Consider the following 26,596-nt stretch of genomic DNA (forward strand, 5'->3'; position numbering starts at 1 on the left):
TGGGACCCTGCACCCGTGTGGAGACCTGGAAGAAGCTCCTGGCTCCTGGCTTTGGATCGGCACAGCTCCGGCCATTGCAGCCAATTGGGGAATGAACAAGCAGGTGGAAGACCTCTCTCTCTCTCTCTCTCTCTCTCTGCCTCTCCTCTGTCTGTGTAACTCTGACTTTCAAATAAATAACTAAATAAATCTTTTAAAAAATTCTATCATGCTAAGAACCAAAATTTTGGAGATGCTGTGCTTACAAAATCTACTGTATATTCCTATCCACCTTTAATTTTTTTTAAAGATTTTATTTATTTATTTATTTGAGAGGCAGAGTTATAGATAGAGAGAGGGACAGAGAGAAAGGTCTTCCATCTGCTGGTTCACTTCTCCCCAAATGGCCACAGCTGGTCTGATCTGAAGCCAGGAGCCAGGGGTCAGGAACTTCCTCCAGGTCTCCCATGTGGGTGCAGGGGCCCAAGCTCCTGGGCCATCTTCTACTGCTTTCCCAGGCCATAGCAGGGAACTGGATTGGAAGTGAAACAGCCAGGACAGGAACCGGCACCCATAGGGGATGCTGGCCCCATAGGTGGAGGCTTAGCCCACTATGCCATAACGCCGCCCCCCGCCCCCCCCCCCCACTTTACTTTTTCTTCTTTTTGGTCTGAGCTGCAGCTGTTAATTCCAGAAATTTACTTTTAAAATCAAACCAGTTGAGACTTGTAAATTCTGCTGACTCTGCAGTGGTGGGGGGAAGGAATCATATCCATTCAGTCATTAAACAATTATTGGGTTTCTATTTGCCAAACACTCACCACATATATATTAATTCAGCATATTCTTATCTTCTGTTGTGTTTCTTTTGCATAGCATTTTGCTTCAGGTTAAGTCGTATATATGAAGTGAGAAGCCAAGGTCATTTTCCTTTTCACTAGGGGCTCTTTATTGGTATCGCTTACACGTCTTTTCTAATTCCTCTAACTTTTCAGGTGAATCTTATTCTACTCTTAGCCTACAAATTTTCATTTCAAGTTTCTTATCATTTTCCTTCTATGGGTTTGGCTCTTGTTCCATCATTTGGGTGGGTAGCTTGTTTAGCCTGTGTAGTTAGTTGCTGGTTGGCCACACCTATGATTTTTTTTCCATATGATAAAATTGTTATTGCATATAGTTCCTGCTTGCTTTCTCTAGTTCAGTATGATCACTCTGGAGTACTCTCCTCTTTCTATTCTGTGTCCTGTGTTTATATGCTGAGTTGATTGTACCTTTTTTAAAAAAGAGTTTTGTTGAAATAAAATTCATATACCATGAAATTCGTCCTTTAGTGTATTTAGCATACCATAAAATTCATCCCTTAGTATCCAAAATTGGGCAACCATCACCACTTCTGGATTTAGAGTATTTTTATCACTCCAAAAAGAAACTTTGTACCCAATAGACGGCACTCCAAGGCAAGCAGGCAATCACTACCTACTTTTCGTCTCTATATACTAGCCTGTTCTAGACATTTAATAGAAATGAATCAGCCATCCTAATAACTTTAAAAATGGGATTTTTCTAGTTATCTCTAAGGTAGAGTTGAGGAGGGGAGGAAGAGAGATCTTCCATCTCTGGTTCACTCCTCAAATTGTTGCAATGGCTGGGGCTGGGCCAGGCTGAAGCCAGGAGCCTGGAAATCCACCTAGATCTCCCACGTGAGTGGAAGGGGCCCAAGTGCTTGGGCTATCTTCCACTACTTTCCCAGGCAGATTAGCAGAGAGCTGGTTCAAAAGTGGAACAACTGGGACTTGAACCTGGCACGCATACAAGGAACTATCAGTTGCAGGTAGTGGCTTAACCCATTATGCCACAATGGTGGCATCTAATGTTTTTTTACTTTTTAAGATTTAGTATAATGTTTTCAAGATTCATCCATGTTGTAACATATATTAGCACTTTATTTATTTATCTATTATTTGAAAGGCAGAGAGAAAGAGGCAGAGACTGACAGACAGAGGTCTTCTAATTCCTGTTTCACTCCCCAGATGCCTGCAACAGACGGGGCTGAGCCAGGCACAATCCAGGAGTCTGGAACTTAGTCCAGGTGTTCCGCCTTGGTGGCAGGTACCCAAGTACTTGAGCTAGTACCTGCTGCCTCCCAGTGTGTACATTAACAAGAAGGTGGAATTGGAACCTAGACCCAAACCAAGGCTTTGATATGGGATGTGGATGTTCCAAGCAGCATCTTAATTGCTGTTCCAAATATCCACTCCTCATTCATTTTTATGGCTGAATGATATTCCACTATATGGATGTGCCACATTTTGTTTATCTGTTTACTAGTTGATGAACATCTCGTTGTATCCACTTTTTAACCATTATGATTAATGTGACTATGACAACGTACATCACATTCATGTACAGGTTTTTGTATGGACATGTTTTCATTTCTCTTGGGTATATGTCTAGAAGTAGAGTTGCTGTATTACTGATAACTCTATGAGGAACCACAAAACTGTCTCCCAGACAGACTGTACCATTTTACATTTCCTCTAGCCATGTGGGAAGGTTGCAGTTTCTCTACATCCTTATTCACACAATATTTCCTTTTTTATTTTAGCCATGTTAGTAGGTGTAAAGTGTTTCTCATGGTGGTTTTGATATACATTTTCCTAATGACTAATGAAGTTGAGCATCATTCTATGTTCTTACTGGCCATTTGTATATACTCTGATCTTCTTTGAAGAATGCCCAATTTAAAACTGGACTAAGTTGTTTTAAAATATATTATTGTTGAGTTGTAAGTTTTTATCCAGGAAGCTGGATCAAAAGTGTGTGGGGGAGACTACTGAGGTGGGTGTTGTGGCTCAGTGGGTTAAGCTGCAGCTTAGAATATGAATATCAGAGTACCTGGTTTGAGTCCCAGCTACTCTGTGCTTCCAATCCAGCTTCCTGCTAATGGGCTCGGGAGGCAACCAACAGATGATAGCTCAAGTGCTTAGTTTCCTGCCATCCACATGGGAGACTGGATTGAGTTCTAGGCTTCTGGCTTTGGCCTGGCCCAGCTCTAGCTGTTACTACAAGCATTTAGAGAATAAACCAAAAGATGGAAAATCAATCTCTCTTTCTCTCTCTCTCACTCTGCCTTTCAAACAAATTAATTTCTTTTTAAAGAAGTGGAGGTGGGACTCAATTCCAGGCACTCTGATATGGAATGTGGGTGTCCAGGTGGTGGCTAAGCCCAGTATACCATAATGCCTGGCTCAGCACAAAAGTTTTACATATTGTCAATCAGTTTATTTTTTCTTCTCTCATTTATATATTTTTGTTCCCATCTAAGAAATCATTTCCCAACCTAAGGTCACAAATATTTAATCCTATTTTTATTTGAAGAGTTTTATAGTTCTAGCTCTTCATTTAGGTCAATATCCATTTTGAGTTCATTTTTGCACATGGCGTCAGATGGGGGTTGCAGTTCTTTTTCTGCATGTGCCTATCCAGTTGTAAATACAATTCTTTCCCCTAGTGGAACTCCTGTCTGAAGGTATATCTTTATGGTAGAACTTACCAAATATTCCTCATTTTATGGTAAAGTAGATGTATCTTTCTCATTAGAGGACAAGGACCATGTTTTGCTCATTTGAAATGAGAAAAATATATGTGAAAAGCTCCCACTGGAGGGCTCAATAGCGAATACTTTTCTTTTTTTGAATCTTCCCATGGTTCTTAGTGTGATGCTTGGCATGCAATACTACAATTACTGTAAATGTTGGCTGAATGTAGAGGGGTTGAGCACGCACCCCAAAAGAAGGAAGTGAATTTCCAAACTTTGGCTGTATTGGAGATCCAGAACAAGTCTCAGAATTATCCATCCTAAGACTCTGAAAAATAGTGGAGACTGAGCCCAGTAGCTACTAAAGTTGTGCTATTGCCAAGACAGGAGCTTCTGAATTATTTCTTGTCCTGGAAGGCAATGACAAATATGCTTTCAACTTCAAGTGAACCCAAACAACTAAAACAACCCTAAACATCTAGGCTCTTTCCTTTTCCTGGTTTAATTTCCAGTTCTCCAAGTGTCTGTCTCTGTACCGGCTTAGGAGGTAATAATGTTTTAACTTGTGCATTTGACCTCAATTCCCCAAAATCAATTGTGGCTCTTATCTGCTTAAAAGCGGGAAGATCTTCTCAGGCAGCGCCAGCCACAATGGAAAAGACAAAGGAACAGCGCTCAGGTACTGCAGGCTGTTCTATTTTCAGCGACCCCTTTCTCCCTTTCTTTTTTCTCTCTTAGATGCTGAACATTAGGAGCTCTCAGAAATGGAGCAAGAGGCTGAACAGAAGAGCCTGTTCATCTCACACAGGAGTTTCCTATTCACGCAGTGTGTCTGCCTGCTGCCTGGGTACCTGGAGTTTTCTTGTGAGATTCTAGAATCTGCCCCTCTCCCTGAGAAAGCACATACCTGCAGAATCTAAGATGCCCATTACACAGCTATGCCTGATACCTTTGGTTCCACAGATCTCAGCCCAACTTTCACAGGGGATAGGTCCCACAGTTAAGTGCTCCAAATTACAGTTTCTGACTCCAGCTAACCAAACAGCTCTGCTATTTGGCCAAATCACCCCTCTACAAATGATCAGGTATGGGATTCCATAAACACATTTTTCTGCCCGTCTTTTTATGGATTGTGGCTCTTTCCTAATCCCAAAGTAACTGGAGCACAGTGACTTTTTAATCTTTACATTAAAAAAAAAAATTCATTTGAGGGACAGAAAGAACTCCCACTTAGTGGTTCAAATCCTCAAATGCTCGACGCCCAGCCAGGAACCAGGGATTCAACCCCAGTCTCCCACCTGAGTGGCAGAGACCCAACTACTTGAGGGATCACCTGCTGCCTCCCAGGGTGTGCTCTAGCAGGAAGCTAGAATCAGGAACCAGAGCTGGAAATTGAACCCAGGTCCTGTTGATACAGGATGTAGGTACCTTAACCACCAGGTTAACCCGCCACCTCCCATTAATTGTTTCGAAATTTTTTAAAATTAGACTTTATTTTTTGTAGTTTTAGGTTCTCAGCAAAACTGAGCAGAAGGTACAGAGAATTCCCATACAATCCCAGCCCCTACAACTTGCGTAGCCTCTCCCGTTACTGTCACCCTCCACTCCCCCGACTGGTACATTTGATACAACTGATGAACCTATCATTTTCATCCGAAGTTCATGGTTGACACTGAGCTTCACCGTTGGTGTCACAACCTATGGGTTTGGACAAACATCATGTATCGGGCAGAGTAGTTTTACTGCCCTGGGAATCCTCCGTGCTCCAACGAGGCTAAATTTTAAGGAGTGAAGAGAAGAGGGAAAGAAACCCAACTCCGAGGCAAGCTCGTCGCCAAGTTCAGCGGCTCCGGCCGCGCCATCTCCCCAGGTCCCGGTCAGAACAGGTTCCTCCTCCTTTTGTTCAAGCGTCAAGCAAATGGGTTTCCTGTTGACACGGGAATGTTGTGGAAGGGCAGGAAGAGGCCAGGCCACCTCCTCTCTCGCCCCCTTCCCATCCCGTTTATTTATCTTGTGCACGCTGGTTTTGGTCGAGCGGGTGTTTCCAGCGTGCGCGGCGGTGGGCCGGCCTCCGCGGCCGGTGACCCCTCCCCGAGGAGGCGAGGCCCAGCTCGAACCCGCCCGGTCCCGGGCTGGACCGCGGCGCGGCGGGGCGGGGACGGGCGAAGAGAGAGGGCGAGCGAAAGCCCGGGGCGAGCGAGGCCGCCGGTGCGCCGTGAGGAGGCGGGGACACCGCGGCTGCCGCCGCCGCCGCAGGTGGAGTTCTCTGAGGCGGCCGCTTCCTCAGCCGCCGCCGTCGTCCCCGCAGCCCGGCTTCCCGGCCCCGAAGGTGCCGGCGCGCGGCTCCCGGGGCCCGCTGTCCCCGGCTGCGCCGCCGCGCCTCGCCCATGGCTGAGGGCCGGCGGCGGGAGGACGACGAGGAGGAGCTGCGCGAGCGCCGCGAGCTTGGGGGCCCGCGCCGCGCCCGGGGCCGTGCGTTCTCCGGCCACTCGGCCGCAGGTGAGGGGCGCGGCGGGCGCCGGCGGGCCTGGGGCGGGCGGGTAGGGGGAGGAGGGCGCTGGCGGGGCCGCCGCAGGTCCTGCCCGGGGCGGCGGCAGCCCTCTCGCCCGTCCGGATGGCACCGGCACCTTTAACTCCGGAGGGAGACCGAGAGGGAGAGGAGAGAGGAAGGTAGAGCAGCCTTTCCATTCTCAGCCTCACTTTCGGGCCGAGCCCGAGGAAATTCAGAAGGGTCTCCACCTGCGAGTGGCCCGGGAACCGAAACTCCCCCACGTTGGCGTGCAGACTGGAGCCCGGCGGTAGCTGCTGGCTTGGAGTTGGTGGCCCGGGCGATTCCTTATCTCGGGATGAGTCAGAGGCCGGTGGGGCACTCGCTGGCGTTGGCTGCCGCGGTGCACAGCGACCCCTCGGGATGGACTGGCCTCCCCGGCCGCAGCCAGGTCAGCCACGTGCTTTGCACTGAGTCCAAGCTGGCGTCGGCGACCCGGCGACCCTTGGACTTCGGACCTGGGGTTTCCGCCCCGCCCCCCAGGCCGGAGCTCCCCAGTTTTCTATAGGACTTGCTTTCGAGTTACTTTGTGAGCACACTCTCTTTCCCTGAGCCCCATTACATTGAAGTCCAAAATCCAAGCATGTCACAAGGCATCGTTTCCGGGCCTGATCTTGTGTTGTTTGTGCGCACACAAGCAGCACGGAGCTAACCGTTGGACGCGTAATTGGAAGCGTAAGTGTAGATCCAATTCTTTCCTCTTCTGGTGCCTTCTCAATCGAACATAATGGAGAGGAAATTCTTTGGCCTTTGGTTCCAGCTGGCTGAGCCCAGTTATCTGAAAACAAGAAGGAAGGACAAACCTCCTCGGGGATGGCGACAATAGGAGAGGAGGAAATGAGAAAGACCGGGATAAGAACGCTGGTGGAGAGCTGCTTTAGAGAGAGGGAGGTGGTGAATGCCCCAGCCAGCTCTGAGCAGCGCTCTCTGTGGCACCCGTGGCCGCTAAGAAGAGTGGGAAGAGAAAATCTTGGATCCGTGGGGAACAGACGCGGCGGGGTGTGTGTGTAGGAAGTGGGATAAAAGGAAAGAACTTGAGTGAAGGAATAGTCAATTTGACGCCCTTGGTAGAGTCCTGGAAGCTTAAAGAAAATTCCTGATGCCCATTATTAGGACTTTTCATCAAGATAAGGCATTTGACAGTCTACATAAACACCAATTGTTTTGGAAATAATTGATAGTTTTGTTGGGTGTAAACGCAGGCCTTGTGAAATAATGGGTAATTACCAGTGTAAGTAAATATTTCTTGCAAGAATACAATGAAGGAATATTAGAAAGATGAACCTGCCTTGAATTCCTGATTGAAAACAGGCTTGCTTGGATGCCTATAACCTTCAGCCAAAAACTGAACTCCATACTCTATTTAAAGGACTGTTTCAGAGTCCAGACTACTTAAGACCCAGATGAATGTTTATCATTTAGTTGCAATATTCCAAGGCTGGTGGAAAGACTATTTTTGTAACTTGTTGTTTACCAGTTCCATAACTTCCCAAGGCTGGCAAAGGGTTTTCTAGGTTCTGTGATAATGTTTTGCTGAGACATGACATTGTGTATACTTTTTGCACTCAGAAATCGGTGTTCCCAGTTGGCTGTTTATGTGCCCCTTTTCACCACAGGGTGAGGGGACTGCGGTACCACGGAGTGGGTAGAAGGTTGAACTTGCAGTTTGGGCTTTTATTTGGGGGATAAATTATGGAATGGTTTACATGGCAAGCTGTGCTCCTCTTTCCCCTAGTTAGTTCACATGTTTTTCAGACACCATCACATTCCTTACCAAGCTTGGGCATTTGTTGGTTATGTCTGCGCTGCCGTGTTGTCCTCCTCTGAGTGAGAGTGTCAGCCGATCCAGGGGCTTCATGTTTCCTCTGATGCTTTCTAATCTTTCTTTTCCTGTTCTCAACATTCACTCCCCACCTCACCTCTATGCAGGCTAAAGATTTTCCTTGTCTCTGGTCTCACCAGACTAGATATTGTAAACTTGGGGTTTATGGACCTGAGGGACTCTGTGAACCCTTCTTTCACTGCCTGCTAAATTTAGGTGTGACTGTGCAAGGGCATCTATTTATTTTTGCAACACACACACATATGTATATCAGTATACAGCATTTGTAAATTATAAAGTGAAAACTTTTCTAAACTCATGACCAAGACGAGAAATTGAGTATTAATAGTTCCTGGCTCCCGGACGTAGCCTTTCTCCTGCCCCTGGAGGTAACCTTGCTTTTTACTTTTGTGATTAATTTCTTTTCTGTACAGTTCTACCAAGTACATGTGCATCCCTGTACAGTGTTGTGAGCCTTACCTGTTTTACAACTTCATGTCAGTGGAATCATTACGCTTGGCAGTGTGTATTCTTTAGTGCTCTGATTTTTGTTTGTTCACGATGACTGTTCTTTTAATCAACCCATAAGAAAACAGGTAATAACTTGAAATTATGAAATGTCTTGGAATGAGTTCTTTCCATCTGAAGACCAAGAACTTCAGGCAAGATCTCATCACATAAGGACAGTCCTGGTAGGACATCTTTAGGAGCTACATCTGGGTCTCCCACGTGGGTGCATGGGCCTAAGTACTTGGGCCATCTTCCAAGCTTTCCCAGGTGTGTTAGCAGGCAGTTGTATGGGAAGTGGAGCATCCAGGGTGCCCATATGGATGCCAGCACCACAGGCAGTGGCTTCACCTGCTACACCACAGTGCTGGTCCTGATAAATGTGTATTTAAGATGATGTTAAGAGGGGCTGGCGCCGTGGCTCACTTGGCTAATCCTCCGCCTGTGGTGCTGGAATCCCATATGAGCACCAGTTCTAGTCCTGGTTGCTCCTCTTCCAGTCCAACTCTCTGCTGTGGCCCAGGAGGGCAGTGGAGGATGGTCCAAGTGCTTGGGTGCCTGCACCCGCATGGGAGACCAGGAAGAAGCACCTGGCTCCTGGCTCTTGGCTTCGGATCGGCGAAGCTCCGGCTGTAGCGGCCATTTGGGGGGTGAACAAATGGAAGGAAGACCTTTCTCTCTGTCTCTCCCTCTCACTGTCTGTAACTCTACCTGTCAAAAAAAAAAAAAAAAAAAAAAAGATGTTAAGAATACTGGAGGGCCAGCGCTGTGGCATAGCAGGTAAAGCCACTGCCTGCAGTGCCGGCATCCAATATGGGTGCCGGTTCGAGTCCCGGCTGCTCCACTTCCGGTCCAGCTATCTGCTTTGGCCTGGGAAAACAGTAGAAGATGGCCCAAGTTCTTGGACCCCTATACCCATGTGGGAGACCCAGAAGAGGCTCCTGGCTTTGGATTGGCACGGCTCTGGCCATTGCAGCCATTTGGGGAGTGAACCAGCGGATAGAAGACTCTGCCTTTCCTTCTCTCTCTGTAACTCTGACTTTCAAATAAATAAGTAAATCTTTTTTTTTTTTTTAAAGAATATTGGGTTTGTGTAGTTACAATTTCATCTTTCAGTATGGGATGATAGTTGATTTGGTGCTTGCCTTCATAAAATATTTTTGTTATATTTCCCTAGCATTTAAAATAATGTATATTTTTTGGTCTGTTTCTAGTTTTTTTTTTTTTTTCTTTTTAAAAAATGTTTATCTACTTGGAAATTGTGTGACAGAGAGGGAGAGATTTCTCGTCTTCTGGTTTACTCCTCAAATGCCCACAACAGCTGAGAATGAGCCAGGCCAAAGCCAGGAGCCCAGAATTTCATCCAAGTCACCCACATGAGTGGCAAGGGATGAAGCCCTTGAGCCATCATCTGCTGCCTCCCAAGGATTCATTAGCAGGAAACTGGATCAGAAGTGTAATAGGCGGCACTCAAATTGCCACTCTAATGTGGGGTGTGGGCATCCTAAGAGCAGCTTAATCCATTGTGCCTCAACTTTACTCCTATAATCTTCAACATGATGCTAAAATAAATGAAAAGTCCAGTTGACTCTTTGCAGAATTGTAGGAGCAACCAAGTGCTAAGGATCAGTTCACTGAAAGTTAGTTCTTTTTTGTTTACTTATTTGAGGGGGACAGAGTGAGAGAGAAAACTCCCATCTGTTGGTTCACTGGCCAAATGCCTACAGCATCTGGGAGCCCAGGGATACAATCCAGTTCTCCCATGTGGGGGACAGGAACCCAATTATTTGAGCCATCACCACTGCCTCCCAGGGTTACCATTAGCAGGAAAGTGGAGCTGGAAATCGTACTCCCTGTGATGTGGGTTGCAAGTGTCTTAACCACTACACTAAATGCCTGCTCCTTAGTGAAAAGTAATCCTGTAGGAATTCATGGCTCATGAGATTTTTCTGGGCAAGTGTAGGAAGGATCCCTGGGGAGCGGAGAGTGTACCATTGTTTGAGTTTCAGCTACTGCTGCTAAAGATCGTGAATCTACACTGTGAAATATTCACTGTGGTTGGTAATGTCCAAGATCCTAATTGACTGATTTGATACAGAGTAGCAGTCCTGAGAACACAAATTTTTAATATGTTCCCCCGGGTGATAGAGATGCTGCTGGATCACAAGGGGTGATGCCTTTTGCAAATTGCTGTAATTAAGAGAGGAATCACACCCAACACCGAGGCTTAAATTCTAAGAAATTGTTCTTTCAGCAAATTTGGCCTTTTGAAAAGGCCTGATGAGAGACCATGAGATAAACATGGAGATTCTCACCAACTAACACAGGGGACTTAGTGTCCATTGTGGGCTTCCTCAGCAGCTTAAAGGATTTCATGGCTGATTGACGCAGCCCAGTGTTTAACATCAGCTTTGTTCTGTGTGGTTGATTTTCTTCTTTGTACCACTAATTGAATGTTCTTCATCTCTTTCTGCACAGCCAAGTTTGGTGTGTTAGTGCCAGTGTGTTAGTTACTGCTAGGAAGGGTAAGACGCGGAGGGTAGGGGAGAACAGGAGGAAGATGGGGTGACCAGCTCTTCTGAATGTTCCTGGCATTGTCCTAGCTTTTACAATGGAAAATTTCCCATCCCAGGAAACCCTTCACTTGAGGGCAAATCAGAATGGCTAGTCTCCCGAGTGGAAGGACAGCTTGCCCCAGACCTTGGAGTGGGGGAAGGGAGGGTAAAGGCTACTGATGCTTATGCCAAAACCACTGCTTCTGACTCATGCTTTTTTCACTCAACATTGTTTGCACGAGTTATTTATATGGTTACATGTAGCTGTAGTTTGTTTTCATTGCATAAATATACCATATTTAAAATATGTTATTTTAAATAATTAATTTGAGAGGCAAAGAGACAGAGAGAGCCACACACAGAGAGTTCCCATCTGCTGGTTCATTCTTCAAATGCCTGCAACAGCCAGGTTTGAGGCCAGCCTAAAGCCAGGAACCAGGAACTCAGTCCAGGTCTCCCATATGGGTGAGTGGCAGGAACACAAGTACTTGAGCCATCCCTGCTGCCTCCCGGGGTCTGCATTGGCAGGAACCTGGAGTCGAGTCAGAGTTGGGAATTGAACCCAAGCACCCCTATGTGGGACATGGGTATCTTAATCACTAGGCTAAACACTTGCGCCCTGGAGCCTCAACTTTTGTTGGTTATGTATTATAAATATCATCTTCCAATCTATGGCTTATTTTTCATTTGCTTTATGGTTTCTTTTGACGCGACTGTTTTAGTGTGGATTCATTTGTGAATCTTTCCCTTTATAAATTATCTTCCCCCTCTCCCTTAAGAATGTTATCCCTAACCCAAAGTCATGAAAATATTCACCTATACCTCATTTCTTGAGTCTTAAAAACTTTGTGGCTATTTTTTAAAATAATTGTTTTAAAAAATATTTTTATTTATTTGAAAGGCAGAGTAACAGAGGAAGAGAGAGACAGAGAGCTCTTGTCTGCTGACTTACTCCCCAAATGCCTGCGGACAGCCAGGGCTAGGCCATGCCAAAGCCAGGAGCCTGGACCCAAGTACTTCAGCTGTTCTACAGCTGCTCCCTAGGATGCACAGCAGCAGGAAGCTGAACTGGATGGTGGAGCTGGGACTTAAATCCAGGCACTGTGATATGGGATGTGGGCCTCCCACGGGTGTCCTAACCACTAAGCCAAGTGCCTGCCCTGTAGCTTTCTTTGGGGAGAAGTGTCCTAGCTGTCCTTAGGCTATCAAACAGAACTAGAGCAGATTTATGTCACTCCTTCACAGGGCAGGTATGCAAAATGGTGGCTCCTCCCCAAGATAACCTGGAAGAGTGGCAGCCGTAAAATAGGGCCTAATAAAATAGGAAAAAATGTATTCTCTCTGTATTTTAATGTGTTTATGGTCAACCCAGGAAGGATTGACACACAGATGGTCCCTGCCTGACTTGATGACAGTTTGATTTACTGATTTTTTGACTTTACAGTGGTGTGACAGCAGTAGGCATTCGGTAGCAACTGTACTTTGAATTTTGGTTTTCCCTGTGCTGGTGATACATGGTAAAGTCTTCCCCATCAATGCTGGGCAGCAGCTGCAGCTCCCAATCAACCCTGTGATCCTGAGGGGACACAGCTGACATGCTATAGTGTGCTGTGTTGCTAAGCTATGATATTCAATAGGGTAGGTGTATGGAGTGCATTTTTGACTTGGGATATTTTCAACTGATTATGGGTTTATTGGGATGCAAGTCAAAGAGCATCGGTGACTGTTGGCTTTTGTGCCTTGAGTAAAATAACTTCAATATGATCAGTTTAAGGGCACAGAATAACAATCATGGTATTTGCCACATCTCAGGTGCTTCTCATACAGTAGCCCCTTCGAAAGAGATATTTTCTGTATATGTTTGTAGAAATATATTTACATATTTATATAATTTCTATATAAATAAAATTTTATATTTTATAAAGATATAGCATAAAATGTATTATGTACATTTATATACATATAAATAAAATAGATTTTATATTTTATAATTGAAAAAAACCAAGGCTCAGAAACTAGCTTAAGGTCCCTCAGCTGGTATTTGGTATGGTATATGGTTTATGATATGGATTCAGCTTGAATCCAGGTCTTTTTTTAAGTGAAAGTCTGTTTTTCTAGGCCATCATGCTGACCACTAGTAGAAGTCAGTTAATGTTGATGCTCCAAACACTTATACCGGCATGTTGGCTGCTATATTTAGCAGTACTTCACTGTATCTGGTAATTTTCGGCTTAGAAGGGCTTTCACAACCTCATTTAGTTTGACTTTTACAATAACCTGAGAGGGGAGTCTTCAAGCCCTATTATTCCCACTTTAAAGATGTGTAAACTGAGTCTCAGAGATGCTAGAAGACTTCATCTAGAATTACACCACTACAGATAGCTGCAACTCAGTTATGTCTGCTCTGTGTCACAAGTCATAAACTAGGATTTCTTTTAATTTATACACTTAGCATTCCAGCTCATATTCTTCAGAGCTTCTCTCTAGTTAGTTGGTTAGTTTTGAGAATTGCATTCGTTTTTCTGGGCCTCCAGGTTTTTTTTTTTTTTTTTTTTTTGTTATTATGATTGCAAAATTATTTAATTTATTTTGAGAAAGTTATTTTAAGTCCCATGGAAACTATAGATATATTTATATGTTATTTAAAAATGCTGCACTCACAAGATTCTTTAAGTGGACCTGTCTGGTTGACCCCGTCAGTATAATGAATGCAGAAAATCCTGGGAATAGAAAGAGACATGAGACATAGGCTCCCTGCTTTTATAGAGAAGACTAATACACTTTAAAGAAGAGAACTAGGAATATTAAGTAATCCATGGTGACTGTCAAACAGACGATAACACAGAGAACCAGAAGACGATAACACAAGAGGACCAGACTCTTGGTTCATTTCTTGGCTCTCCAGTTGCTAACTTTCTGATCTTGGACACGTTACCTAAGCTCTCTGCTTCCCTTCTGTACTCATAAAGTGGAAATAATAATAAAGCCTATTGCATAGGACTTGATGATTAAATTAATTTGTATATGTGTGTATATATATATAATATAAATGTCCTGAGAACATGGCCAAGCACACAGAGTAGGTAACTACACAGTTATTACTGTTTATTTCATGTCTACTTTTTGTTTATTGTTGTTAAGATATCTGACCCTTTGTTGAGTCTATGCTTTTCTCCATTTGGGAATAGTTTTGGGCTTCATGGTGGCAGAGGAAAAGGGGTAAATCTGAAATTTCACCATTTAATCATTCAGTGTAGTTGCTTTGCTTTGGAGTTCGTGCAAATGTTGGAAATATCTTGATCCCATAAGACCCCAAATACTTAGATTAGTTCTTCATTTGGTGATGCTGAGCTTTACTTTTTGATTTTTTTTAAAAAAATTATTGTTTTTAACTTATTTGAAAGACAGAGTTATATATAGAGTGGGAGAGACAGTCTTGCACTTGCTGGTTCATTTCCCAAAGGGCTGCAATGGCCGGGGCTGAGCCAGGCCAAAGTTAGGAGCCCAGAGCTTCTTCCAGGCCTCCCAAGTGGACAGCAGGGGCCCAAATACTTGAGGCTTTTTGCTGCTTTCCCAGGCACATTAGCAGGGAGCTGGATCAGAAATGGGGCAGCTGGGACTTGAACCCATTACAGGTGGTGGCTTAACCTGCTGTGCTACAGCTCTGGTCCCTGGGCTTTTCTTTATCATCACAAATGAAAAGCTAATTTTTGTGATACCAGCAGTGATGTTCGAAGTGCTATCAGTGTAACAGTGGTGAAGTTGATGATCTTACAGTCCATTTGCATCCCTTCATTCTGTTTTTTCCCTTTCTGACATTGTTCATCGAGCACTTCTACAACTTCATTGGCATGTTACGATCTAGGGGCGATGTATTCACTCTGTTTTCCCTCAGGTCAGTGCAGCTTTGCCTCCAATGGTACTTAGAGATTAAGTCTGTGAATACTTGGCTCTAATGCTTTCTGTCTCCCTCTCTCATTAGCGTTGTAGCCATCAGCAGTTTACAACATCTTTCTGGGCCTTAGTTTTTGCTTTATTAAATGAAGGCACAAGGCTTCCAACTTTACATTTTATGAGTCTAGGAGACTAGAAGAAAATTAACTTCTGACTTGGTTTGTAGAAGTTTGCCAATGTGCTGAATTTGATCTTCCTCCTGGCTTCCTTCTGAACTCCTCCATCCATGAGGGAGAAGCCAATGGCACAACAGGCACAACTCTGCCTCCCTTGGAGAGGTCCATTACCGTAGCATGAGTTGTCCTGCAGGCCCCCTCTGTAAAATTAAAAAAAAAAAATTTTTTTTTTTGAGAGGTAGAAAGAGATAGGAAGAGGGAGAGGGAGAAAAATAGGAAGGGAGGGAGGGTGAGAATGGGCATGAGAGAGTTTGCCTCGTCTGCTGGTTCACTCCCAAATGCCTGCCAATGCCCTGGGCTGCAGGCCGAGGCCCAGAGCTGGGAACTCAGTCTGGGTCTCCCATGTGAGTGACAGGGACCCAGCTTCTTGAGCCATCACCTGCTGCCTCCTAGGGTGTGCACTAGCAGTAAGCTTAAATTGGAAGTGGAACTGGGACTCCAACCCAGGCACCCCAATATGGGTTGTGGGCATCCCAAGCAGTGTCAACTACCCGGCCAGATGTCCTCCTCATGCAGTATTTGTTTAAAGAGGAGTACTTACATAACATTTTTGGGAATTCTTTTACATGGGAGAGATCATTAATTTTTAATCCCTCCCTCTGCTTTTTCAGTCTTAAAGGTATGCATTGGAATTGCCTTTAGGGCCTGCCTATTGGTTAATACAAGTTCAATTCCTCTACACGAATCCTATCTAGAATATCAGTGTGTGCTGATGTGTAGCATTTACTTTCAAATTAGAAGCAAAAGGCATGAAATTTATGTGTCTAATTGAAGTGACCTATACCTGAGACTCACTCACAATAGAGTATCAGTAGGTACAAATGACTAATACAAATTCCTTCCCAGTTTTGGAAATGGAGAGGAAGCTAGAGTAGGAGAGGAATTTGAAAAAGCACTGGACTAGGATAATCACATGACAGCGAGTTGATATTTATTGCACACTGGGTGCCAGGTAATATTCCAGTTGTTTCACATGTGTTTTTCTCATTCAGTCTGCTTACCATTCCTATGAAGTAGGTGTGACTGTTTCCTTCGGTTCACGGAGGAAGAACCCAAGGCCTAGAAAGGGTGAAGGTGTTCTCCAGGTCACACAGCTGGTAGTGACAGAATGGGCTTCTGTGGCACAGGCTCCTAGTTGCCTGCTTCTTCCTTAGTAAGTGGAGCTCCTATAGTTTGGGGTGTGGCGGTGTGCTCACCCATGAAGCTTGAGTGTTCCTCAAAAGGAGCTGACTCGACTGTACGGAATGCCCTTTCTCCTTACCATTTTCCTTCCCTGCCCCTACCAGGAGCAAGGATGTGCAGCTTTCAGTAGCCATCCTGGGCCATGAGGTTACCTTGAGGATGGAAGCCAGGCACTGAGAACGGTGGGGCGGAACAATAGATGGAATCTCAGTCTCTGATGATTGTAGAGTCACCAAATGAGTTTTGATTGCCTGGCTCTTCCTTTGAGAAAAAATACACCTTGCCTTGTTTAAGTCACTTTATCTTGGGCCTCAGTAATTGGTAACTGAATGCATTTCCTAACTGATGGAGATTCTCAGTTGATCTTGTCTCCCTCCACTTACCCTACACTATAATGCATCTTGTCAACATGAGGTTACCCTGGCTCACCTAGAGTCTTGTTCCTATTCTCTGCGTTTTTATTATTGTGTGACCATGGACAAATCTACTAGGTTTTATGACACCCTCCCTCCCTCCCTGCCTCCCAGCTTTTGCAACTTGGAGGTGGGAATTGTGCATCCTCTTTTCTCCAGCCTCATTATGGGGAACATGCTTGTAAACTCATGAGAGTGGTTTATAGTTCTTGAAGGGTGTTGGGGTTATCCTTGGACAAGTTTAAGTGTATTGGAAAGGAAGCCTGTTGAATCTGAAAACACAGTCATCTGGTTCTGTCATCTTGCCTAGTACCAGCTTAATTCAGAATAAATGAATAGGAGCTGTGAAGGGAGGTGCTTTTGTTCCTGCCCTGATGCAAGCAAGCAAATCAAGAATTGCATTGTTTATGAGCTCTGAATTGCATTCCAGGGCTGCTGCATGGCATTGCAAGTTCATTTGTTTTTCAATATGGCTGCCTCCATTGTACTAGAATTTTATTTCTGGAAGATAACATTAATCAGAGAGTCATCATAGTAGAAGATAAATGCTAAATACTTTTTCTTTGAGATCTGGCCAAGAACAAGGGTCATATAAGAAAGTGCTTCTATAAGAGGTAGAAAATCAGTTTTTCTGTCAATCAGTGTCACCATTTCCAAATAGTTCACATAACACTGGAAAGCTCCCAGCATGGGGCTCACCCATGTACATGATCCCTTCTTGCTGTAGTGCCACCACACCCCTTATTTGTTCATTCCTTCCCAAGTACCCTCCTCAACATGCAATGCTAGCTTCGTGGGGCTAAGCTAGCATTGGAGCTAGCTGGAGATTGCTTGGTTAAGGTATAACTATCTCCAGTGGAGGGAGTGGCCAGTAAATGGAATTCACCTGGAACAAGGAGTGTTACTGCAATTTTTAAAATGTACAGGCTTGCATTTGAATATTACTTTTAATTAGATGCATAACAGTGTGAAATGCCTTAACATCACAAACATTTTATCTTCCACCTCTTCTATTCCAATTTTCACTTCATAGAACATTTCTGAAGGTACTCCACTTTGTAACATGGTGCAGTATCTCTCATATTTTTGTAGCAGTAGGAAACCTGAACAGTGTTTTTCTAAACTTTAATATGCCTACAGATCACCTGGAGATCTCGTTGAAGTGTAGACCGTAATGAGTAGGTTTGGGGTGACCCTTAGACTATATTCTCAGAAGTTCCAGGTGCTGCTGCTGCCGGTCTCTGGTCCATGCTGTCGGTAACAGGGCCTGCAGTGACCTCTGCTGTGGGCAGGGCAGCAGACTCACCTGGGTGTGTGCTCGTGACCCCACCCTCAGATTTCCTTCCTCTTAATTACTTCTGGAATATTTGCTGAGCAACAGGATTTTTGAAGTTTTATGTGAGGTGAGAATGACTGGCTTACTACCCTATTGAAAAATATGATGTTGAATAATTTCAGTGTAATATTTTGTAAATAGAACATTTTATTTATTTTTTAAGATTAATTTTTTTAAAAGATTGATTTATTTTGAAAGAGTTACAGACAGAGAGGGAGAGACAAAGAGAGACAGATCTTCCATCTGCTGGTTCGCTCCTCAGATGGCTGCAAGGGCCAGCACTAGGGCAGGCTGAAGCCTGGAGCTTCATCTGGGTCTCCCATGTGGGTGCAGGGGTCCAAGCACTTGGGCCATCTTCTGCTGCTTTCCCAGGCCATTAGCAGGGAACTAGATGGGAAGTGGAGCAGCCAGGATAAAAACCGGCACCCATAAGGGATGCAGTCGCTGCGTGTGGTAGCTTTACCTACTGTGCCATGAAGCCAGAGATACTCCCATCCAATGATTTACTCCCTGGATGGCTGCAACAGCCAGAGCTGAGGCAGGCTGAAGCCAGGAACCATCCTCGACTGCTTTTCCAAGGCCATTAGCAGGGAGCTAGATTAAAAGTGGAGCAGCCAGGACATGAACTGGTGTCCATATGGGATGCTAGAGTGAGAGGTAGTGGCTTTACCTGCTACGCCACAACGGCAGCCCCTAAGTTGGATGTTTAAAAAAATTATTAGTAATTCACATGACGACTTTTAGTAAACCAAATTTAGTAAGCCAAATCCTCTGTGCATTTTTTCTTTCTTAGCTTACTGACAAATAAAAATCGTATGTATTCAAAATGCATAGGTCTTTATATATACATTATGAAATTATTATTAAAATCAAGTTATTAACATATCTATCACCTCACATATTTCCCTTTCGTGTATGAGTAAGAATACTTAGAGATCTCTCAGCAGATTTCAAGTATACAATACATTGTTCCTGCCTGTGCTCACCATGCTGAATGCTACATCTCCAAAACGTACTCATCTTGGGGAAGAAAGTGTGTACCCTTTGACCAGCATCTCCCATCTCTTCTACCCACTGTACCCTCTCCCTGTAGTCCCCAGTAGCCACTCTACTACTGTTTCTATAGTTTTTTTTTTTTTTGGGGGGGGGGCACTGCATCATTTCACTTAGCATAATGGACTCTAGGTTTATCCACGTTGTTGCAAATGGCAGGATTTTCTTCTTTTTAAAAGGCATTTGGTTCAGTGGTTAAGTCACTACTTGGTTTTGAGTCTCTGCTACTCTTATGATCCAGCTTCCTGCTAATGTGCATCTTGGAAGGCATCAGATGATGGCTCCAATACTTGGGTCCCTGACACCTATGTGGGAGATCTGGGTGGAGTTCTGGGCTCTTGACTTTGGCCTGGCCCAGAACTGGCTGTTGTGGTCATTTGAGCAGTAAACCAACAAATGGGAGATGTGTCTCTCTCTGCTATTCAAAAAAAAAAAAAAAGGCCAAGTAGCATTCCATTGTACACCACTTAGGTTGTTTCCATTAGGTGGTTTGCTACTGTGACTAATGCCTCAGTTATCATGAGAATGCAGATATCTCATGAAGATAGATTTTTATTTCCCTTGGATGTATACCCAGAAGTAAGGTTGCTGGGTCATTTGATAGTTCTGTTTTTAATTTTTTTTTTAAAGTTTATTTATTTGAAAAGCACAGTTGCAGAGGCAGAAAAAGAGATCTTCCATCCACTGACCCACTTCCCAAATGGGCGCAATGGTCAGAGCTGTGCCGATCCAGAGCCAGGAGCCAAGAGCTTCTTCCTGGTCTCCCATGTGGATGCAGGGGCCCAAGCACTTGGGCCATCTTCCACTGCTTTCCTAGGCCACAACAGAGAGCTGGATTGGAAGTAGAACAGCTGAACTTGAACTGGTGCACATGTAGGATGTTGGTGCCACAAGCCACAGCTTTAACCCGCTACACTACAGCACTGGCTCCTTATTTTTATTTATTTATTTTTTAGAGAAACTTCATAGTGTTTTCTGGAATGACTGTACCAATTTACATTCCCACCAACATTGTAGGAGTTCTCTTTTCTCCACATTGTAGCTAATACTTATCTTTGGACTGTTTGATAATAGCCATCCTAAGAGGCATGAGATCATTTTTTTAAGGCTATTTACTTGAAAGACAGAACCACACACACACACAGATGTTTGATCTGCTGGTTTACTCCCCAAATGACCACAATGGCTGGGACTAGCCCAGGTTGAAGCCAGGAGCCCATAACTTCATCCCGGTTTCCCATGTGGGTGGCGGGGGCCCAGGTACTTCAGCCGTCATCTGCTGCTGTACCAGGCACTTTAACAGGGAACTGGGTCAAAAGCAGAGCAGCTGAGACTCAAACCAGTCCTCTAATATGGGATGCTGGTATTTTAAGTGGCAGCTTAATCATGTATAATGGGCATTATTCAATCCTTCTATTACAGACTAAATTGGTTCTGCATAGAGGATAGTATATTGAACTGCCGGTGAAGAAAGTGGAAGGCACTGTGTTAGTTATACATTCTTTGAGCTTGTGAGAAAGAGACCTGTTCTGCTAATTTGAACTGATGGAGGTTTATTCTACATATACACAGGTTAAGTTGAAAGAAGTAGTTTCAGGGGTTATTTAGAAATAAGGTAAAGCCTAGGGGGACAGTGGGTAAGCTGCTGCTTAGGATGCCCACATCCTGTATAAGAGTGCCTGGGGCTGAGTACTGCCTCCACTTCCAATCCAGCTTCCTTCTAATGCACCTGGGAGGCAGCAGATGATGGCTCTGATTCTGGGGTCTCTGCCACCCATGTGGGAGACCTGGTTGGAGCTCCTGGCTTCAGCCTGGTTCAGTCTTGGCTTTTCTGTGTATTTGGGGAGTGAATTAGCAGATGGAAGATCTGTTTCTCCCTTTCTGTCACTCCACCTTTCAATAAACACCTGAAAAAGAAGCATTTATTACAGAAGAAATTGAGCAATTCTAAGGAACTGACAGCCAATAGCTACACTGAAAAATATGCCTTTGTCAATTGGAATGGCTTACTTGCTGTTTGTTAGTAACACCACCATTCTTGTGGCTCAGTTTGTCTCTTCTGCTTCCATGGCTTCTGGAGGTAGAGTGATTAGCTCTCTTGTTTTTCTTACAGCCTCCCCCAGAAGGAAGCTCTGAGTATATTGACCAGCCACAGTCCTGGCCCCTTTATCTCCCAGGTCTATGGCACACCTATAGGTAGCTGCCTTTTCAGACCCATCCCAGGTATCTTTGCTGGGGCAAGATGCTAGAGTCTTGGGGTACCCACAATGGCTCCTTGTGTCAGGTGGGACCTTGGAGTGGCAGTGTGTAGGGATTGTATGTGTGTGTGTGTGTGTGTGTGAGATGGAGGGTGCTATCCTGAGGTTTCTCAGAATGGAGAGAGGGTCTGCCAACTTCAGGCAGACTCCATGCATACATACCCCCAAACACTCTACAGTGGGAGGAGTTTCGTGAGATTTTGTTCATTGTTATATCCATGTAACTCAGGACCATGCACAGCAGATATGTTCCGTACTTAGGCTGTCAAATAAAATATTGATGATTTTTTTTTTTAATAACAGATTTAAGTTGACAGGCAGAGTTGGGGGGCGGGCGGAGGGCTCTCCTGTCTGCTCGTTCACTCCCTAAATGGTTGCAACAACCAGGGCTGGGCCAGACTGAAGCCAGGAACCTGGATCTCCATTCATGTCTCCCACGTGGGTGCTGGGGCCCAAGCATTTGGGCCATCATCCAGCTGCCTTCTCAGGTACCATTAGCAGGGAGCTGGGTGGGAAGTGGAGCAGCCGGGACCAGAACCAGTGCTCTGCTAAGAAATGCCGGCTCCCAAGCCATGGCTTAACCCACAGCACCACAACTAGTCTTGATTTAAACAAAACAAAGCAGAACCTTAACCCAGCACTTGCTTATTTTTAGCTCAGTTACATTTTATTCTAACCGGACTCCTTACCACCAAGGTTGGGAAGCCAGCCCCTGCTCTTCCTGCGGCCCACCCTGTTGAGGGGAAACCTTACGCAGTCATGCGCTAGGACGTCACGTCTTCCAATTTGCCATTCGTCCCCTGAGTTTTACATGTGTGTCACCTGGTGCAAAAAGATGGCCAGCACCTGGCTTTGACCTGCGGAGTGGTTCGTGATGTCCAGTCCAGTGTGCAGAGGCCGTTCCAGCCGCTTTCCCTGGGGCTCTTAGTCGCGACCTTCAGGCGGCCACGCGGGGCCTCGGACTCCTGGGCGCAGAGGTCCTTCGTCTGGGGCCGGGGACTCACAGCCGAGGACCCCCGGGACCTGGCCCTCACCCACCGCCCCCTCTCCGGGGGAGCGCTGTTCTCGGAGCCCGCGGCCGGGAGTCTCGCGAGCCGCGGAGGGAATGACATTGTCCAGTCACAATACAGGTGTGGGTATTCGGCCAAGGAAGGAAGGCGAACCTTCAGGTAAGGAGGGCGACACCAGGAGGACGGTGGTGGTCTTCAGGAGTGATTGTACACAGGTGCTGCTTTGTTTTAAAAACCCCGCTTCCTTGGGGGCGGTTGGCATTGTGGTTTAATGGGGTAAGCCGCGTACAGGCACGGGTTGGAGTCCCAACTGCGCCACTGCCGACCCAGCTCCCTGCTGCTGAGCCTGGGCCCCTGCGCCCCGTGGGAGACCCGGGAGAAGCTCCTGGCTCCTGGCCGCACCTTTGGCCCTTTTTGGCCATTGGGGAGTGAACCAATGATGGAATATCTCTAGTTCTTCTATCCCTCTCTCCCTCTCTCTCTCTGACTTTAAATGAAATAAATTTTTAAAAAAGATTTATTTATTTGAAAGGCATAGTTACAGAGAGGCGGAGAGAGAGAGAGGTCTTCCATCCGCTGGTTCACTCCCTAATTGGCCGCAACGGTCTGAGCTGCGCCGATCCGAAGCCAGGAGCTTCCTCCAGGTCTCCCACGTGGGTGCAGGGGCCCAAGGACCTGCGCCATCTTCTGCTGCTTTCCCAGGCCGTAGGAGAGAGCTGGATCGGAAGTGGAGCAGCCGGGACTTGAACCAGCTCCCATATGGGATGTCGGCACTGCACGCAGTGGCTTTACCCGCTATGCTACAGCGTGGGACCCCAAAATAAGTCTTAAAAAATAGAAAAAGTCCCACTTTCGCCCCACTGGTCAGGGGTGGGCGTGGATGGTGAAGATGTTTCTGAGAATGGAGCAGAGCGCCGAGGGGAGGCCCAAGTCCAGGGTGGGCGGACTTTATGTGACCTGGCAAAGGAGTTTTCCGGGGGCGCAGTGATCCTGGACATTTAAACTTCATCCTGCATTAGAGCACGTTTGCTATGAGTGTCAAACATGACACCTACTTACTAGACATTCCAGCAAACCTTTCAGTAGCTTCTTGAGGGCTGGAGTTTTGTGACCCTTGTAGAACATAATTTGGTGTTGACCACCTCATGGAGCTCCAATGAATGTTTAATGAAGATAAGGAAGAATTAGGGGTTTTAATTCCAGTATTCCTGCATTCTTTTTAGATTGAGTCCCTATCTTTCTTACATACATAGTAGGTTTTTTAAAAAGTACCAACTTTTTTTTTTTTAAGATTTATTTATTTATTTGAAAGAGTTACACAGAGAGAGGAGAGGCAGAGAGAGAAAGTACCAACTTTTTAACATACCTGAGCAAAATATTCTGTTATTTATTTAGTTCTTAATGTACGAGGTCTTCAAAAAATTCGTGGAAAAAAATATTGAGCAATTGCATATATTTCACAACTTTTGCACCAAAGTTAACCTTTTAACCTTTTAATTACATTTTCTGTGAACTCTTTGAAGTTCCCTCATATGGGAGGAACTCTGTAATCCTAACAACCCTTGCAAGGCAGTTTGTTTTTTTTTTTAATCCTGCTTTTAAGATGAGAAAAGTGGGGTAAAGAGAAGTTAGATGAAGCTGGAGTTTGATTCTCTAACATCTATCATCTTCTGTAAAATTTATTTAGTTTTACTTATTTGAAAGGGAGGGAGAGATCTTCCATCTGCTGGTTCACTCCCCAGATGCCTGCAACAGCCAGACCTGGGCCAGGTGGAAGCCAGGAGTCTGAACCTCCACCTGGGTCACCCACTTGGATGGCAGGGCCCAAGTGCAGGAGCCGTCTCAGCCATCTCCCAGGATCTGCATTAGCAGGAAGCTGAAGTCAGGACTAGAGTATGGAATCAAAGTCACATACTCAGATGTGGGTGGGGAACAGCTGGCCATGGCTATATAAAGTGTGAAATTATTTGGCCTGGTTCCAGCAAGGCAACCTCAGATGGGACTCGAAATTCAATAAATCCATAGCAGGCTAATTTTTAAGTTGGTAATTTTGTATGGCCTATGAGTGATTGATGATATAAATGTCCAAATGAAAAAAAAATATTCAAATGAACTTTGTTCCTTCCTTTGTACCCTGGGTCCGTACTTCCTGTATTATTGAGATTTGAGAGTTTATTCTGTGTTCAAATCCTTTGTTGGATATGTGATCTGAAAATACTTTCTCCTAGTCTGCAATTTTTTTTTTTTTGTTAAGATTTATTTATTTAGGGCTGGTGCTGTGATGTAGTAGGTAAAGCCACTGCCTGTTTGAGTCCAGCTGTTCACTTCTGATCCAGCTCTCTGCTATGGCCTGGGAAAGCAGTGGAAGATGGCCCAAGTCCTTGGGCCCCTGAACCCGTGTGGAAGACCCAGAGGAGGCTTCTGGCTCCTGACTTTGGATCGGCGCAGCTCCAGCCTGTGTGGCCAATTTGGGGAGGGAACCAATGGCTGGGAAACCTTTCTTTCTCTCTTTGCCTCTGCCTCTCTATAACTCTGCCTTTCAAATAATTAAATAAATAGATCTTTTAAAAATTTTTTTTATTTGAAAGGCAGAGTTACAGAGAGAGGGGGAGAGACAGAGACAGAGACAGAGATCTTCCATCTGCTGGTTCACTCCCCAGATGGCCGCAACAGCCAGTGCTGGGCCAGGACAAAGCCAGAAGCTTCATCCGGGTCTCCCACAGTAACTTTATAAAGTCTGTGTTATTTGTCATGTGACATAGGAGTTTGTTTCCTTAGTTTGTCAGCTAGTGACTGGACAGAATTTATCTTAAATGCTCCGAACCCAAAAAGAACCTTCTGGTCTTTGCAGGTGGGCTCCGTGCTGCATGTTGTTATGCACCTCCAATGCTTAGCCAGGCAGCTTAGTTTCCCTCTTAGCCTTGATCTACTGCTCTGGTATGGCCTGAGGTGAGAATTTAGGATCCCCTCAGATCTTTTCTGAGCATGTGCCCCCTGTGGTAATGCAGCTGGCCTTCTAGATTCCCAGGGCTACGTGGGAGTTTTTCAAAGTCCTTGTTCCCCAAAGCATCTCATTCTCCAGCCTTTCCTCGACCTCTTACGTTGGTCCATTGTTTGGCCCAGCTGTTATCCTCATGTAGCAGCAAATGATGCATTTATTTGCCTGTAAATGTTTTTAGCAGATGCCCTGGCTGGTCACTTTAACACTAGGAAAGTTCCAAATTGGGTGGAAGAAAGGCAGGTCTTCTGTGCTGACCTTCCTGGGAACCACCAGACAGGTCAAGTGAAATTATTACAGTTATTTTTGGATGAAATCCAATCTGCTGTCTCTCATCATTTCAGTATCAGGAATGCACACAGATGTTTTTAAGTCTACTGCTGAGCTGGAGATTGGGGGAAGGGACCCGGAGCAAGTTAAAATGCCAGAGAGCTTGCTGTTCTTCTCAAAATCATGATTACATATTTCATTGATTGCTGAAAGCTTTTGGTTGGTTTCTGGAGTTATGACAAAGTTGATTCTGCCAGGTTTTTTTTTTTTTTTCTTTTCCTTTTACTGTATGGTCTTTTGGAATTCCTTACTCTGCCCAAATAAATGTAGCTTTTTGAAAAAAATGAGGGCAGGTATGAGGAGTGGGTTAAGATGCCAGTTGGGAAGCCTAGAGTGAAGTCCCACTTCCTTCTGATTCAGTTTCCTGCTAATGTGCCTGAGAGACAGTAGGTGATGGCTCAAGTACCCGGGTCCCTGACCTCAGTGGAGTTTTTGCCTTCTGACTTTGGCCTGGCTAAGCCCCAGCTGTTGTGGGTATTTGGGGATGACCCAGTAGATGGAAAATCTCTTTCTCTCTCACCCTCTGTTGCTCTGCTTTGCAAATAAATAAAAATGAATGAACAAGCATTAAAAGATACTAGATTTTTTAAAAAAATAAAGTAAGATTGTCAGGTTTTTTTTTAAATGAACAAATCAGCCAAGTTTTCCTTAGAAAATACCAGAAGATAAGGTAGGCTATACCCATTTTTGAACATTTCTCCCGCATGTTACAGTGACATTATCAACTTGTTTCTTCTATAAAGAAGAACCTCACTTGGCTGGTCACAGAACTGTGCTCAAGACCCCTTATTCAAACCTTGCATGGACAGCAGCTTTGTTTTCTCAACTCCTGAAACACTTTGTTGCTTATTTTACATTTTGATTTGAGAGGCAGAGAGAGGCTCCTTTCTGCCAATTCCTTCCCCAAATGCCCACAGCAGCTGGGGCTGGAGGCAGG

At 45.0% G+C, this 26,596-nt stretch overlaps 1 protein-coding gene across 1 annotated transcript in view; it reads left to right on the plus strand.

Annotated features, from left to right (window-relative positions):
• Positions 1 to 5,889: 5,889 nt before the first annotated feature.
• Positions 5,890 to 26,596, plus strand: part of SH3D19 (SH3 domain containing 19) — a 189,896-nt gene continuing 169,189 nt past the window's right edge. The window contains 1 exon segment of the mRNA XM_062199504.1: positions 5,890 to 6,016. Within this exon segment, the coding sequence (XP_062055488.1) occupies positions 5,905 to 6,016 (112 nt within the window). The 5' untranslated portion in view covers positions 5,890 to 5,904.

Source organism: Lepus europaeus, chromosome 8 (assembly GCF_033115175.1).
Source record: "Lepus europaeus isolate LE1 chromosome 8, mLepTim1.pri, whole genome shotgun sequence".
NCBI lineage: Eukaryota > Metazoa > Chordata > Mammalia > Lagomorpha > Leporidae > Lepus > Lepus europaeus.